This window comes from Molothrus ater, chromosome 9, assembly GCF_012460135.2.
Source record: "Molothrus ater isolate BHLD 08-10-18 breed brown headed cowbird chromosome 9, BPBGC_Mater_1.1, whole genome shotgun sequence".
Lineage (NCBI taxonomy): Eukaryota > Metazoa > Chordata > Aves > Passeriformes > Icteridae > Molothrus > Molothrus ater.
In genome coordinates, this window is record NC_050486.2 from 20,131,485 (window position 1) to 20,147,430 (window position 15,946).

At 54.1% G+C, this 15,946-nt stretch overlaps 2 protein-coding genes across 4 annotated transcripts in view; one reads left to right on the forward strand and one right to left on the reverse strand.

Moving 5' to 3' along the window:
- The window catches only part of SZT2 (SZT2 subunit of KICSTOR complex), a 53,047-nt gene extending 41,856 nt beyond the window's left edge, over nt 1-11,191 (forward strand). Inside the window, exons 59-72 of the mRNA XM_054515698.1 lie at nt 33-303; nt 503-582; nt 881-1,006; nt 2,707-2,912; nt 3,034-3,124; nt 4,471-4,551; nt 4,925-4,999; nt 5,872-6,085; nt 6,362-6,545; nt 6,854-6,976; nt 7,210-7,711; nt 8,030-8,146; nt 8,249-8,317; nt 10,476-11,191. Of these exons, the coding sequence (XP_054371673.1) occupies nt 33-303; nt 503-582; nt 881-1,006; nt 2,707-2,912; nt 3,034-3,124; nt 4,471-4,551; nt 4,925-4,999; nt 5,872-6,085; nt 6,362-6,545; nt 6,854-6,976; nt 7,210-7,711; nt 8,030-8,146; nt 8,249-8,317; nt 10,476-10,619 (2,283 nt within the window). The 3' untranslated portion in view covers nt 10,620-11,191. The remainder of the gene's footprint in view (nt 1-32; nt 304-502; nt 583-880; nt 1,007-2,706; nt 2,913-3,033; nt 3,125-4,470; nt 4,552-4,924; nt 5,000-5,871; nt 6,086-6,361; nt 6,546-6,853; nt 6,977-7,209; nt 7,712-8,029; nt 8,147-8,248; nt 8,318-10,475) is intronic.
- A 579-nt stretch (nt 11,192-11,770) lies between these two features.
- Nucleotides 11,771-14,706, reverse strand: HYI (hydroxypyruvate isomerase (putative)). 3 transcript variants are annotated; one of them, XM_036387582.1, is made up of 8 exons: nt 14,511-14,706; nt 14,323-14,434; nt 13,089-13,203; nt 12,864-12,942; nt 12,642-12,691; nt 12,396-12,465; nt 12,089-12,223; nt 11,771-11,901 (listed from the first exon to the last, which is right to left on the reverse strand). In XM_036387582.1, exons 1-8 carry the CDS (start codon nt 14,704-14,706, stop codon nt 11,813-11,815), a joined length of 846 nt encoding a protein of 281 aa, XP_036243475.1. In that variant the 3' UTR covers nt 11,771-11,812. The 3 variants fall into 3 exon arrangements, with proteins under 3 accessions (XP_036243475.1, XP_036243474.1, XP_054371671.1); XM_036387581.2 differs by having other exon boundaries at nt 11,771-12,223; XM_054515696.1 differs by having other exon boundaries at nt 11,771-12,223; nt 14,542-14,698.
- Nucleotides 14,707-15,946: the final 1,240 nt, after the last annotated feature.

Sequence of the window (15,946 nt, forward strand, 5' to 3'; positions counted from 1 at the left end):
GGAGGCTTTCATGGCTGTGTCTGTTTGCTTAGGAGCCAAATCCTTTCCTGAACTCCACTTTGGAGGTTGATGCGCTGATCAGGAGCCCGTGTCCCCCACCCAGCAAGGAGCAAGGCCGGCTGGGCAGCTCTGCCCGCAGCCTCCCGTCCCTGCACTTCCACCCCGACGTGGTGCCCTTTGACGAAGCCCTGCGGGATGTCACCACCATCAGGCGCTTAGCCCACGGGCCTGACTTGGGACCTTTTGACCCTGTGGCTCGGCATGGGGCCCAGTTCCTGGAAATCAAGAGCATGGAGAGGAAAGGTAAAGCTGATAGGGGGGGCTGATAGCATGGGAGCCTGCCTAATAATCTCACTTCTGGAAAAGGAGATCAGAGCAGAACAAGAGTTTTGTCAGGGGACAGTTCTCTGTGGGAATGGGTTATGGCCTGTTCAGGATGGGAGTGAAGGAGAGTAGCAATACTTGTGGCTTGATGCTCTTGTGACTGCTCTCTTTCCTTCAGAACTGGAGAAACAGATGAAGATTGAAAACCTCTTTGTCACCTGGCAGCAGAGATCAGCTCAGTCCAACATGCCTATCAGTGTGAGTGCAGCCTGGACAGGTGGTGGGCTGGGCCTTCTTACAGCACGCTGGGATCACCAGCAAAGGGGAGCACTGCAGCTCTGAGCAGGGTGTGTGATGAGGGTGGTGCTAGGCAGTGGAGCCGTGGTCTCTGCTTGAACTTTTGGGCGTGGGGCCTCACTGCCCAGCACTGGAAAGGCTGCAAAGCAGGGGATTCACCCAATTATCTCCATGTGAGCAGCACTGCAGTGTCATGGAGAGCTTGTTCCCAGCCTCAGTGAGGGGTGTGTGCTGTAACTGCTCCTCTCATGTCGTGCAGCTGGCAGACCTGGAGACTCTGAAGCAATCCTCACGCCTGGTTCACTACTGTGCCACCCCCTTGCTCTTTGACCCGGCCTTCCGGCAGCAAATCCAGACTGACCAGCTGGGCAAGGTCGAGGGGAAGGTGAGTGTCAGCAAGCACCAGTGGGGTCAGGCTTTGTGCACAGGGACAAAGGAGCTGTCTTTTCCCAAAACAGGGCTGCTCTGGCCTCACTCCTAAAATACAGGATGGATTTGAATGGTATAAGTTGGAAACTGAGAAAATCCTTGGGTCCTCAAAGCTTTTCTCCTGCGGCTACACTATGCCTGGAGAAGATTGATTTCCTTTTCTACTCAGGGAATTCAGGGCTGAGTCTGGAGAAGCCATCAAGGGCATTGTCTGGTACTGCTCTATTAAGGAAGCAAAACTTCCCTTATGCATTCAGCAGCCAGATCTGGTAAGCCTTTTCTGGACCCAACAAATAGCCAAAACAACTGAAGGCAAACCAGCTGAATCCTGAGCAGGTTGCAGCCTGACAGACTAACCAGTGCAGATCCTGTACTGGCTGTTCACACTCTGTATGTGTGTCAGAAGGAAAGAACAGGCTGTTGTAATTTATCAGAATGTCAAAAGGATTTTGACAGTCTTTAAGCAGAAGTTGCTACAGAAATTGAACACTCACAGGTGAAAGGGAAAGTATCATCACAGAATGAAAACTTCACTTTGTTTTTGGAACAGAGGAAAATGGAAATTGGTTATTGGATTTGAAGAGCCTTGCAGCAGGGGTTTCAAGGTGCTGTATTGGTTTCTGTATCTCCAGGTCTTTTGCTGGGACGTATGAGTTGCCAGGCTTTGCAGTGCTGGAGGGCTGTTCAGATTGGTCAGAATGGAAAAAGAATGCAAGGAACTCAAAAGGCACCTGAGTAGCCTGTGAAATGAGAGCTTTTGTGGGAGCTGGAACCTGGTTCACAGTAAAATAGCACAATGTGGAGAGAAATTTGAACCCTCTTGTATTGTACACTCACTGCAGAGCCTGTACAGAGCACACATCTCAGTGGTTTCTGCAATTTGGGAACAGTTGGGTGCAGCAGACACTGGTTAGAGTTCATCAGAAAGAGGTGTTAGTGTAATGGGCAATATTCTAATAAATTTCTAAAATAATTGTGTATTAATGTCTTCATCTGACCAGTTAGTGTGAGACCAAACATCTTGTGGCAAAAGCACTGAACTGGAGAGACTTAGAGAAGGTCAGTGAGTAGCTGGAGAGATGCCAGGTAAAGAGACATCTCTTGTGGTTGGTGGAGCAGATAGGCAGAAAGCCAGATAGAAACATGTAACAGAACTGCAGGCTTAAAGTAGAGAGATCAAAAAAAGAAACCTTAGTCTCTCTCAGCACATAGAAAAGGAGTATTCAAGACATCAAAAGGAGAACTGAGTGTTTAGAAGGAAACACTGTTCCTTTTCAGTGCTACTGAACTGCTAGGAAATCCTGAGAAGTCAGCAGGATTCATAAGGGGATTGGACTCTTACCATGGTAATAGGAGCTGAAGCTCTGAGCTTTGCATGAGCCAGTTGTGAGCCACTAACACATTGTGGAAGCTGTTCTGGGGGAGGCAGATGTTCTGGGGGAAGCAGCAGGTTATTGCAGCGCTGTTAGGTCAGTGCATGGCTGGGTAGATCTTGGATCTTGCATTTTGGTGCATGCACTGGGACAGTGCTTGGACAAACAGATGTTAGTGCTCTCTGGCAGAGAGGGATCTACCTTTTGCTCAACCAGTGTACCTGGTGTCCTCTGCTGGGGCCAGTCACAGCAGTTCTCCTCAGGAATTTACTTTCTCCTGCAGAAGCGCCACCGCTCCAATGACTCCACAGCTTCGGGGAGGGACCGCAGCCACAGCTGTGACTCGGCAGATGCACTGCCCTGCAAGGTGAAGGAGGAGCCCTGGCTGCAGGAGATGTGCAATGCCTTCCTGCAGCAGTACATCCAGTACCTGCAGAGCATGGGCTTCATTCTGGTGCAGGTGCGGCCACCGTCACCTACCACTCGCAGGTCAGTGACGTGCTGGGAGCCCTGGTGTTGGAGAAGAGCCAGCACACTGAGCTGTGCCCAGCTTTGACACAACAGGGCTTGGCTCCCTGCTCAGGGCTGTCCCTGCTCTCATTTCCAGTAGCACAAGCCGGATCCGAGCTCTGGCAGCAATGGGAGTGGAGGGTAGAGGGTCCTTTTCCTACACAAAGCCAAAACCAGAGGGAAGTCCAAAGGTGAGTGCATTTCTGTTACAAGAGTGGAACTGGGATGGAGGTCAGGCTGTGGAGTGGGCCAGTTCTGGCTGGCTTTTGAAACTGTTTCAGGCAGAAAGGAGGTGGGAGGGCAAAGAAAGCATGTCTAGACCAGCACCATCTTTGGGAGTTTTAATGTGATGAGATCTCCTTGCCCTCCTGCATGTCCTCCTACAGGCCTCAGAGCCCTTTCCTGGCATTGGGTGGAACCAGGGCAAATAATCAGAAGACTGGTAACAGGCTTGGAGTGGGTCAAAAGAGGAACAGGATGACCTAGGGCAGGGATAGCTGCTTTTGGGTGAGATTCTGAAGTATTACCTGTCAGAGAACCTTCAGCATCTATGCTTAAGGGCAACTCTAGGGCAGAAGGATCTTTAGTTAGAGTGAAATGAATGCAGAAGTTAAAGAGGTTAGAGAAGATAAGCCTGGAATGGCTCTACTGTGAGAGCAGGCTGAGGTTCCTCATGTATAAAGAAGTGGCAGCTAGGGAGGAACAAGTCAGAGCTCTACCATATTGCAGCTAACCTGGAAAGGGATTGACTCTTTCCTGTCTTATTGAATACAACACCTAGAGACCATTAAATGAAAGTATTTGGAGCCAGTTTTGAAACTAAGGAGAGCGTTTCTTTGGGCAGCAGGTTTTGTGAACACAAAAGGTTTTGTGAACACATGAGTTTTGTGAACATGAGCTTACAAGACTGAATAAGTAAGACCCTGGGAGAGGAACCCATTGGAGTCTCTAGCTAAGTAGAAACTATCTATGGCTTGTGGAATCACCCTGGGATGATGGGAGCATGCAGCATTTACTCACCCTTTTCTGATACTTTATTGGCACCTGCCTTTGGCTGATCTTGGTGCAGGACTGTGGGTAAGACAACACCTTGCAGATAAAACAAGAAGAGAGCAATCTGCTGAGCAAGTTAAGAGGGAGCAAATGAATTTGCTGGCAGCTAAACTCTGAGTTGAGACAGGATGTCTCTGATAGCTGCTGTATCAGGCAGGCACAATGGTCTGGGAACACCACAGCAGGGAGTGAAGTTCCATGGACACTATCATTCCTTGGCTCAGTGTCCTACACTCTGGAGACACCTTGTCCTGAGCAAGCAGGAGGTGAAGGGATTGATGTGCCTGGTGTGTTCTCTCAAAGGCTGTTTATTAGGTTTGTTAGGATTCTTTTCACTGTCAGCTCTGCCATCTCCTTTCTTCTCTCCAGTGAGATTGCTCAGTTGATGAGGCCTCTCTTTTTCCACCTCTGCCACAGAGCATTGTGGCAGCTTCACACCCCTGTGAGCCAGAGAACCTCTTCAGCTTTGTCCTTCTCTTCCCAGAGCACAACCCCTGCTGTTGCCACCTACCATCTACAGAGAGCTCTTCCAGGTGGGATTGTGCTCATGGAGTTGGCCTTCCAGGTAAGAAAGAACAAGAAACAAAGTATGATCGCTAGGGTATCTTCAAAGACAGTGTTTAGGAGTGCAGCAGGGGCATGTGATTCTTCATTTGTCCTGTCCCACTTCTTCCATGGTCCTGCAAGATTGGGATCAGCTGGAGATGATTCTGCAGGGCTCAGAGCAGTAAGAGGAGGAATGATAATGAAGAGCTCAGCACCAGTTAGGGTGCTCTGTGCTCAGCTGCATGTTGGCTGGTCTGGCTTGGTTCAGACAAGAGGTGAGACAGAACGTGGGGTGAGTGTCTGGGCCCCAGGCCAGGTGTGAAGTGTGGGGGCTGTGGTCCTTCCCTGCAGGGGCCCAAGGCTGTGCTGTGCTCACGTGCTCTCTCCTCCAGGGCTGTTATTTCTGTGTGAAGCAGTACGCGCTGGAGTGCTCGCGCATCCCCATGGGCCAGTCCGTGAACTCCCAGGTAATGGCTTTGCAGGCACAGCTGGTGCTCCTCAGGGTCAGGGGATGCTTCCTGGGGAGGAGTGATCTCTGGAACATAGTGGGCATTTCAGGCATAGCAAGTTCTGGAGACCTCTACTCCCTTCTCATGGAAAAGCAGAGCCTCACAGAGCCTTCTGCAGCCACATGCTCTCCATGGCGCTGCTTGAGCAGAGCTGGATTGCAGTAAAAGAGGGTGGGAGGTTTGGTGAGAGGATGACTCTTGTCCTAGCCTGGGGAGCAAGACAGAACAGACTGGGGAGGAATTGGAGCAATTCTGGTAAAGATGCCTGCTCCAAGGAAAGTCAGTGCATGGCTCTCTGCTTCCCTTGGAACAAGAAGGAAGTGGAATGGGAACAGGGATCTGTGAACATGATTCCTGCCCTTTGCTAGAGGATATTACTTTCTGCACCAGAAAGGTTCCTTTATACCTCTGTGCCTTGCTCTACAACACTCTTGGGCTGCCTGCTCTCTTCTCCTTTGTCAGGGTGTCTCCTGCCTGTTCCCAAGGGCACTGGGTGTCTGTGTAGAGGCTGGCCAGCCCCAGCCTGTCTGAGACAGGAGGCATGCATGACCATACTGTCCTTTCCAAGGGAGCTCTGTAGCAAGGCTGCATCTTAGATATGCCAGGAGTGTCTCTCCTAAGCTTAGAGCCTTCCAGGACCTTGTCTGCAGATTTGCTGAGCCTTTCTTTCCTGGAAAGCTTGCACATGCATGGGGCAGTGTTATGAGGCTGCATCCTGCTCTGATGCTGGGGCAGCTGCACTGGCTGTGCCATGCCTTGTCAGCAGGGCTTTGCAGGAGGGTGTGAGGTGCCTGGTAACACTCCTGCCTTGACTCTGTGTCCCTCCACAGCTGTCTATGCTCTTCACGGAGGAGTGTGACAAGGTGCGGGACCTCATGCACGTGCATTCGTTCAGCTACGACTTCCACTTGCGCATAGTCCACCAGTACCTGCTGGGCTCCCACATGGCTCTGCGCCAAGGCTACCATCTCACCAGCTTCCTGGAGGATTTCATTGCCCATCACTCTGACATCCCCAAGTTTGGCCGTAATCACGTTTTCCAAGGTATGTAGGTCAAGATATGATCAGTCCGGGATTGATCACCAGCATATAACTTGGCAAAAGTCCTTTACAAATAAACCTTCCTGACCTTTGGAGTATTCAGGGAGATGACAGGGTGAGGATGATGGGAGGGTTTGAGCTCCAGGGCAAGTCCTTGTTGCCCTGTTGTGGAAGGGGCAGGTTGGTTGCTCTGTCTCCTGGAGTAGACGGGAGGACACTGCTCTGTCCAGGTAAGAGGCACAGAGTGTCTCCTGTGACAGCAATGTATTTTTCCACTAGGCACGCTGGCCCTGCCCACCAACATGATCACTGCACACCAGCTGTACAACTACATTGCTGACCACGCCAACACCTACCACATGAAACCCCTGCGCATGGCCCGACCGGCCACGGGCAGCGACAGCAAGAAGGGAACACCGGGCACAGAGCAGAACGAATATGCACTGGTCTCTATTTGGAACAGGTGAGTGCATCTGCTGCAAGTTCCTGGAGCTGCTGGAGATTGGTGGCAACCTGCCAGTCCTGGGGACACTGCCCTAAGGTGCCAGCAAAGCTGACTCTTCTATACAGTGCCAGACAGCAGTTCTGGCCAGTCCTTCTGAGATGGCCAACAGTGGTGCGTATGTGTGCAGCTGCATTTGACATTTCCCATGGCACTTCTGAGGACTCCTGCTGTGTGGAATTCCCCATGTCCAACAGTTCTATTGTGATCAGGAGCCCTGGGAGAACAAAGTGAGGCTCCCTTCATACTGATGTGCTTTTTTATCCCAGCTCGGGCTCCTACAAAGATTCTGAAGGTCTGCGTCACCATGATGACTTTGATGTGTCCCTCCTGGTTTGCCACAGTGCTGCACCGTTTGAGGAGCAGAGTGAGGCAGAGAGACGCATGCTCCGGTGAGCACTGGGGGCCAGGGACAGCAAAGCTTCCTGGGGAGGAGGGCTCTGGGAGGGACTGGTTCTGTCTGGAATAGCACAGGCAGAGTTGTTGGTGTCTGGGGAGGATCATTGTGAGAACCTGGGCAGAGATGCAACCTTTCTGGCAGGGACAGAGGGTCCTGTGGTTCATTTGCAGTGCAGCTGAGAGGGGAGCAGCCCTTCCCTAGCTCACAGTGTCTCCTTGCTCCCAGGTTGCGTTTCTATGTCATCATGACGAGCCAGCGGGAGCTCTTTCCGCGGCTCACGGCCGACATGCGCCGCTTCAAGAAGCTGCCGCGCCTGCAGCGGGAGGTGCTGGAGCCCGTGGTAGGCCGGGCGGCCTGGGAGGCAGCGGAGCCAGAACCAAGCCTGGGCCAGCAGCCGTCGGCAGAGCGGGAGCCGTGGCAGGACGTGGAGGACAGCAGCGAGTTCTACGCGGGGGGCACGCAGGTCAAAGTGGGGCCAGGACTCTTCTACACCTCTCCGCTCTTCCCCTTGCTGGCCTCTGAGGTGGCCTCAGCCCAGAAGCAGCTCAGCAGCATGGTGCAGCTGGCCAAGTGCCACTGTCGCAGGGACAACCTCTGGAAGCGCCTCTTCCTTCTGGAGCCTCTGGCTTCTGACAAGCTGAAGCTGGGCAAGCTCTCGTTGGTGGAGCTGGAGGAGCTGCTCGATGCCGTGCATGGGAAATCCATCGCAGATGTCGACCCCCAGCTGGTGAGCAGCAGGGATGGAGGCACAGCACAGCAGCTGCTGTTCTGCTCCAGGGATGGAGTGGGGTGCCAGGTGAAGGGGCCTGCAATGCACATCTTCCTGCTTGGTGGGAAGGTAGAGGCAGGAACACAGCTCCTAACTGGCAGGGGAAGGGGGATACTGCATGGACCTGCCTATAGAGAATGAACAGCCCTTGGTCAGCATCCTCAGTGGGCTGTGAAGGTTGCATCTGATCTGGGGTCTGAAGGCTGCTGTAGCATTATGGCTGCTGGTGCCATGGCTAGAGGGAGGCTGAAGATCAGGCCTTTTCTATGCCTTCAGGAATGCTTCCTCACCATGACAGTCTCCTGGTATCAGAGCCTCATCAAGGTGCTGTTGAGCCGCTTTCCCCAGAGCTGTCGGCACTTCCATAATGCTGAAACCGGCACCCAGTATCTGGTAAGACACAGCCCATTGCCCACCTGCAGCCTCTGTCCCTGTGTCCCTGTCCTGGGTTCTGTACTGGCTCCTTTCTAATGTGCTCTGTGACTCTCCTGACAGGTTGTGCTCAACCAGAAGTTCACAGATTGCTTTGTTCTTGTGTTTCTCGATTCTCATTCAGGAAAAACGGTGAGTCCTTGGGAACAGAACAACAGCTATGTTGGCTCAGGCCAGGAATCTGTCTAGATTGATCCAGCAGTGGCCAGGTGTGCATGAGAACACAACCAGGTCAAGAAGCTTGTAATGCTTCTCCTAAATACTGTCCCAGCATCTGAAAATCTATAGCTTAGGCCCATCCTGAGCTAGAAGTGGCCTTTGCATTTATTTAATAGCCCTGCACAGCTTTATTTCCTTTGGTTAATTTCTGGCATCCATGATTTCCCTGACTTGCAGCTCCATAAGGCAGTGGCAGTCTAGGTGAAGAAGTTCCTTGGCTTATTTTTGAAACTCTTACTGTTCTTTCCATGTGATGTTCCTTTGTTCTTGTATTAGAAAAGAGTGAACACTTGATCCTCTTTTCCTTCACAGGATTGCTTTTGGATCATTTTCTCAGTTGTCTCTCTATCCAGGCTAAGCAGTCCTTCTGTATTCAGTCCAAAGTCAGATCATACTGAGTCTGGCTGGGAGGGGTCACCAGTGCTGTGGGCTGCTCCTGTCTGGGCAGAAAGGAAGGGGACCTGCACTGTCAGGGTCCTAGCAAACCTGCAAGGGCCTTTGCCTTCACCGAACTTGAGGGCAAAAATACTTTGATTTCATCTGTGCTCCCAGGCAGGGTACAGGATAGGTCACAGGGAATGCAGCTCCATATGAGAGCAGGGGATCTACAAGAGGCTTCAGTCCACAATAAGGCTTCTGCAGAGACTGCAGAATAACTGATGCTGTATAAAATAAATCATGCTCCATCTGAAAAGCAGGTAGGGGAGACAGAAGAGGTGGTGCTTGCTGGAAGGCTGCTCAGTGCCTCCTGCCACCTGATGGTCATAGTGTCACCTTGTGGTCATTGATATGATAAACCCAGAACCTCCATCCCCTCTCCAAGTGACTCTCATTTTGTAACAGAAATCCTTTGTTTTATAACATTGTGTTTTGTGCTTAGCATTCATCCCATTCTTGTGGCCTCTCAAAAGTCTCTCAGGGTTTTGTTTTTTGGTGGTTTTTTTTTGCATTTTCCCAATTGTCTTTTGTATTAGTGCCTCAAATTTTATCAACATACTCCTCATCTTTGTACTAGACTTGTTAAAGTACTAGGCAACCTGAGTCCCGAAACCTGTTCTGAAGGAACTCTATCTGTAACCTCTCTCCATTTCCCCTTTCAGCATTGCCATGTTCTCATCTTATAATTTTTGAGTTAATTCCTATCTTTTCAGCTTACCTAAATTTCCCATGTGACACCACATCAAATCCGTCCTGAATCTCAGATAAGATGTACCATGATTCCTTTGTCTGGAAATATTGCCTTATCAAAGAGAATTTTAGCGTTAGCACGTCACTTCGGTAACACTGAGCTGCATTTCCCTCATGGTTCTGTCTCCCCCAGTCTGCTCTGAAACCTTGCATGCTGCTGGAGCTGGTTTCACAAATAACTTCCTTTCTCCTCCTAAATGATGGTGGTACATTTGCTGTTTTGTAGTTACACAGCTCTTATCATGGCTTAACCAGTTTGTAGGGGACCCTGGCTACTGGATGTGCTGCATTTCAACTCTGGAGAACATCCTGTCCCTGTGTCTTGCCTCCATGACGCTGATCTGAGTGCACTGAGTCATATTTTTGTTCTGCTTCAGCTCCTGCAACCTCTGCCTGCTCCCTGTTCCTCTCTGCCTTTGCCCTGCCTTTTCAGTACAGTCACTAGTCAGAGTGGAGCAGGCAGCGTTTATTTTTAGGATTGCGGTTATTACATTTAATCTCCTCCCCTTCCCCATTTGTTGCACTCCTACTCTTTCCCTTAGAAGAAGAAATTTCCCTCTAATTTCCCTGGAAGCTCCTGTTATTGTGGAGGCAGTAGGATCCCCTCCTCTCCTGTGGCTGCTGCTAGGATTGGTGTAACTGCAGATGCATGAGAGGTGGGACAGAGTCAGCAAGTCCTTGCACCGAATTTCCAGCAGAAAAATTGGAAGTAGGCTCAAACATACTCTGTCACAGGAAGAGGCACTAGTTTAGTGCCTTTGGCATTTTGGGACTTCTCCCACTATTTGCCTAACACTGCCAAAAAACTTCCACACACCTGGGCTATGGATTGCACAGTGCTTGTCTGCATCCTGTCCCCTGACCCTCTCCTCCCTCTTGGCAGAGCCTGACTGTGGTTTTCCGGGAGCCGTTCCCAGTGCAGCCCCAGAACAGCGAGAGTCCTCTGCCACAGCTTGTGTCCACATACCATCACCTGGAGTCAGTGATCAACACTGCCTGCTTCAACCTGTGGACAGGCCTGCTCTAGCACCAGCACCCCTGTCCCGGAGCAGCGCCTGTTCTGACCTCGGCATGGCCGCGCCATGGTGACCGGGGAAGAGCGTCTCTCTGGGGGGACCTGTGCGTGGGCACTGCAGGCAGCGCTGCCAGTGGCACGCGTGGGGATGTGCACCTCCTCACTGGCTGGCTGCTATGGCCCTTGTGTGCTGTTTTCACTGGGTTTGATACTGAATGGCCTTGAACCAAACAGCAAGGGCAGGAACTTGGCTGCTGCAGCCTGGCTGAAGCAGAACAACTCTCAGGGATGTGGCTTTGGCAAGCATAGGTGAGTTCTGCCTGCTGGGAAGGCACTGAGGAGTGTGCATGGCACCATCTTCTGCCCAGGGCAGCACTGCACAGTGCTCTGGCTTCAGGAGGAAAGACTCCTGAGTGCAGGGCTGCCTGACTGGCAGTGAGGACAACTGCTTCTGGCCTTTTGCTTTCCTTGGGAGAGCATGAACGGGACAGGAAGGGTGAACTGGATCACAGGAAGGTTTTATAGAGGTGTACATTTGAGCCATTGGTCTATCTGTGAAATAAACTGAACCAGATCCCTGCTCAGTCACTGTAGGCTGTGGAAAGCTGCCTGTGGAGGATGCAGAGCAGCCCTGGCTATGGGTTGGGTTTGTTCTGGAATCTGACACTTGCTCCAGAGCAGGAGCAGCAGGACAGTCAGCCTTTAGTATCCATGTGCAGGCAGCTCCCAGCCTGTTACCTTGGATCAGACAGCCTGGGAGGGGACTGCTTGCTTCACTTGCAGCCCTGCTACAGAGTCATTGCTGGGCACTGGCAACAGCCATGAGAACTTCAGTACCTGGAAGTCCAAAGTGTTCTTTCCACAACTTCAGGCACCAGCTGGAATGCTCCCCTTACTGGGGAAACTGGAAACCTCTCCCTGGACACCCCTGCAGCCTGGAAGTGAAAGTTTTCTGTGTACCTGAAGTCAGCTACAGTGGTGCCTGAGCCATCACTAAATTGAAGATTCTACAGGTGGTACTTGTGTAGATGAGGGTCCAACAGCTTGGGCTGGCCAAGTAGAGCCTGGGGAAGGGCAATGATATAGACACTCCTAACCTCATTCTGGGAAATCATCCCACCCACCACACTCCCCTAGTCCTAGAGAAGACACGTGCTCCTCTGTTAAGCCATTGCTTTGTCTTTTATTCTCATGGTTTTCTAGTTTTACTTGGCTGCCTTGCTGGTCCCACCGTGCTGCAGCCCTCGGCTTTCCCAGTAGGATCGCAGCCAGCCCAGACCTTCCAGGGTGTCTCCTGCAGTGACAGACAAGGTCTCCTGCTGCAGCTGGAGCAGCTTCTGTTCAGGACAGAGCCCTCATCCCCAGGTAGGGATGACACCCACTACCTGTGCCCCCAGGACCTGCCTGTCTTTGCACAGTACCCAGCCAGCTGGTCCGTGCTTGGCCCTGCCTGCGGGGCTCAGACCTGCAGGCCCACTCACCCTTTGGAGCATACTCGCACCCCACGTAGCCAGTGTAGCCAAGGGACTCCAGGAGCTCAAAGATGTAGGGGAAGTTCAGCTCCCCAGGGCTATCGGGCTCGTGCCGCCCTGGCACCTGTGCAATCTGGATATGACCTAGGGAGGGAAGGGGAGAGGCCATGCCCAAGGCAGTCCTGCCTGCAGCCTTCTTTGGCATGGGACAAGGTGAGCCAAGAGCAGCCCCACACCCCCAGCCAGCTACAGCAGAGCCTGGAGTAGGAGGGCCCTGTCAAAGCCCCTCCCCAGTGGTCTGGGCACAGGGTGTTACCAATGAGTGGGAAGTACGTCTCCAGGTTGCGTGACAAATTGCCATCCATGATCTGGCAGTGAAAAAGGTCCTGGGGGCGAGAGAGGAAAATGGAGGGTGCAGCTGGTCAGCAGTGAGCAGTTAAGGACAGCTGTGCTATGGTACCTGTCCAGTGTCCCCAAGAGGGTATAACAAGCCCATGGCCACCACAACTCCTTAGTGGACCTGCGCAAGTTTCTCTCACTGAGAGTTTCAATGCTGACTCACCAGCTGCAGCTTCAGGTTGGGCCGTCCCACTTTCTCCAGGATGGCAGCAGCTGAGGGGGCAAGAAATGAGAAACTATTGCCCCCAGGGTGAAAGCTTTGCAGAGAAGCCCCAGGACCCCCTTTATCAACTGTGTTCTTTCAGCATCTCCCTCCTTGTGAAGCAACCTCTTGCCTTTCAGACTCTGGAGATCCTTCTCTGAAGGAGACTCTTGTCTGGCTTACCTTGGTGTGGGGTGTTCAGATAGTAGCGAGGGTCAGTGATGCGGTTGTTGATAGGCTCCAACAGTCCAATCATGTCTTCCTGTAACACAGTTATGTCACCCTGTGGAGCCTCCTGTCATCTCTGCTGCAGGAGGCATAACTCCCCTGTGCCAGGCTGGTGGCATATTCCCCATCTTGGGTATCCTAAAAGCTGCACACACAAAGGAGGACCCATTCCCCACTTACCTGGGACAGGAGGTCAGCAGTGTATCTGAGATTCTCAATGAAGGTGGTTTCCATCTCACCTGCCACTGCAGCCCGGTCTGTGCCCAAGGGAACCCGCCCAGCCATCACATGAATCCTACAGGCACAGAAAGATTATCACAGGCAGCAGCTGGCCTGATTTAATACACCTTCCTCTGCTGATGGAAAAGGGGGCCAGGCTGGGGGAGCAGACACAGAAGGGGGTAAGAAGAGCCATCTCTCCTCCAGGAGGCACAACAGCAGCCAGCGAGCTGCCAGCCAGGACACAAATATGCACCATCTCACCTCAATTCAGAGAGGGATAACTTTGAACCTTTTGCCTGACAAATCACAGACCTTGCTTCTTCTCTTGTTAACTGCCTTCAGCTCTTTCTCCCTGACTCTGGGACTTTCTTGGACTCTTGCTCCTTGGCGGGGCCCCAAACCAGCATGTTGGGCAACTGGCATGCTGCTTCTGCCAGGGGCCTGCCCCATGTGTGGTGTCACTGCTTGCTGGCTGTGAACAGGGAGGGGACAGTGCCCCATGCTGGACTGCCCTGCCATGAAGAGCGCAAGCACCAGGCCATCTTCAGCCATCAGTGGGGGAAGGGACACAGCAGAAATAAAAACCTTTTCAATGTGTCTGTACCAGTGTGCAAATGGTGCTGGGCAGCCTCTGGCGTGGCTAGCCCATGCCCTCCACAGGGCTTTGGACTGAGTTGCAACAGGAAAGAATGGTGCAAAGTAAGAGGAATAAAAGGGCCCTGTTGGTTTGCTGAAGGGAGCAGTGCCAGGCTAATTGCATCTTTTAAGGTGTCTCTGCTGTGCTGGAGTCAGCGTGGCCTCAACAAAGCAACTCTTGTGATGTCCTGGTGGAAACGATTCGTGCAGTTGAGGAGGAAAAAGGGAGGATTATCCTGGGGACTGTTGTGTGGAGGTGGGAACAAGAGCCTCTACTGCGAAGGGCAGGGTCAGGCTCGTGCCTGGCAGCTCTGGGTCCGAGCACGCTGAAGCCGCGGCCCCGCACAGCGGGGTCTGCCCCGAGCTGGTTCCGTCCCGACGCAGCCGAGCAGGAGATGCTGCAGGAGAGGCTCCGTGACCCGGCGGCGGCGGGCACCGCGGGGCAAGGGCAGGCTCCGCTGGGCGCAGCGCTGGAGCAGCCCGGCAGCAGAGGAACGGCCCCGGCAGCCGCGGGGCCGGGGCCGCGGCCGGAGCGGGGGTCCCGCCTCGCACCTACCTGGGGCAGCCCACAGCCCTGGCGTAGTGCACGGCCGCCTCCAGGCCCTGCCGGAAGGCTGCCTGCCGCCCGGGCACGGCCGCCAGCCCCAGCTCGCCCGCCTCCGGGTCCCCTGGGAGAGAGCGGCAGGGTCGGCGGAGGGTCCTCGCTACCCCACGCACGGGGGGGGCAGCGGGACGCGGCCGTACCGGGGGGGGTGTTGAGGAGCGCGATCCGCACCCGCGCCCGCTCCGCCGCCGCCCGCAGCTCCTGGGCCGGGCAGCCCGCCGGCCAAGCCGCCTCCACCGCTCCGAACCCGGCGGCCGCCGCCGCTTCCAGCCGCGCCGGCAGAGCCGGGAGCTCCGGGAAGAGCCATGAGAGGTTGGCGGAGAAGCGCAGCGCCATGGCGGCGGGGCGGGCCTGGGCGGTGCTCCCGCGGCCACTCCGGGCACCGCGTCCCGCCCGGGCTGCCCCGGCCCGCCCGCGGAGCGCAGCGAGCCCCCATCGGCGGGGGCAGTGCTGGGCTCGGCCTTGCGGGCATGCGGCCCCTGAGGGCTCCGGGACGTGCCCCCGGCCGTGGGTGAGCGGCCCCACGCCGCCTGTGACACGCGTGGGGCTCCCGGCTGCGCCCGAGGGTCTGCGGGACAGGGCCGCGCTGGGGGCGCGGGGAGCTGGAATCCGCTCTGGGAAAGGGGATTTTGCCCGCTGTTGGCCTGACACACGCGAAGCGCCCTCTTAATTGGTTTCCTGGGGAGCTCGTCTCTGACAGCGTCTCATTATGCGAGAAACGCTCTCTCCTTTTGTCCCATGCTCTGCATATTTTACCATAAAATGTTCATCTCCAGTTCTGCAGAGCTGTGGCTCGGGCGTGCAGGAGTGTGACCCGGCGGTGCCCGCAGGCAGCCCCGCGCTCCCAGTGCCCATTCCCTGTGTGCTCTGTGCGGCCCCAGGCACACTCGCAGGCTGCACGCCTGGGGTGCCTATCCTGCCCTGGCCATGCCCGGAGGCTCTCCCGTGGCTCACAGAACGGGTACCATGAGCCGTGGACATTTTGCAGCCCCTTGTGTTTCAGCTTGTTCCTGGGGCCTCCTACCCCGGGCACGCATGGTCCGGCTCCTCTGTCACTGCTGCAGTAGCCCTCTGCAGCCCCAGGCAACTGCAAGGCCCAGGAATTCGCTGTACTGTGGGAGCACAGCCTGGGCAGAGGCCAGACACTGCAATAGGTTTTTGGTGGGGGATCAGTGCCGGGGCAGGGCCGGCAAAGGGGATAGCAGTGGTGAAGCTACCCACTAAGGAGTCTCAACTCAATTAAAGCTATTGATTAATCAATTAGAAGAGGCTTGAGTTAACTTCTCAGTAATAATCCAAACTGTCAATTGCAGGGAGTGGCATCCATGTCCTGGGTATGCAAAGGGGCCATGAGACGAAAAGCCTCTCCACAGGATCCAGCACCAACCGGGCTGTACACCAAGACCAGTGTAGCCCCATGACGGCTGTGCCCTGAGCCCCATCACCCCTGCTGGGGTGTCCCTCACAGCTCCTCGGTGTTGGGGCAGGCTTTGCAGAGTGATGTGACCTGGCTGGCTGCACGTATATCCCCAGCTCCCCTCCTAATCCAGGACACATGTTCCCAGGACACAGACTG

What these genes read in the sequence shown, in the direction of transcription:
- HYI (XM_036387581.2), bottom strand. Translation starts at nt 14,706, where the DNA reads ATGGCGCTGCGCTTCTCCGCCAACCTCTCATGGCTCTTCCCGGAGCTC. An exon ending in CTGCTGACCTCCTGTCCCAG is followed by an intron (nt 12,943 to 13,088) that starts GTAAGTGGGGAA and finishes ACTGTGTTACAG; the next exon opens with GAAGACATGATTGGACTGTT. An exon ending in TCTGAACACCCCACACCAAG is followed by an intron (nt 12,692 to 12,863) that starts GTAAGCCAGACA and finishes TTGCCCCCTCAG; the next exon opens with CTGCTGCCATCCTGGAGAAA.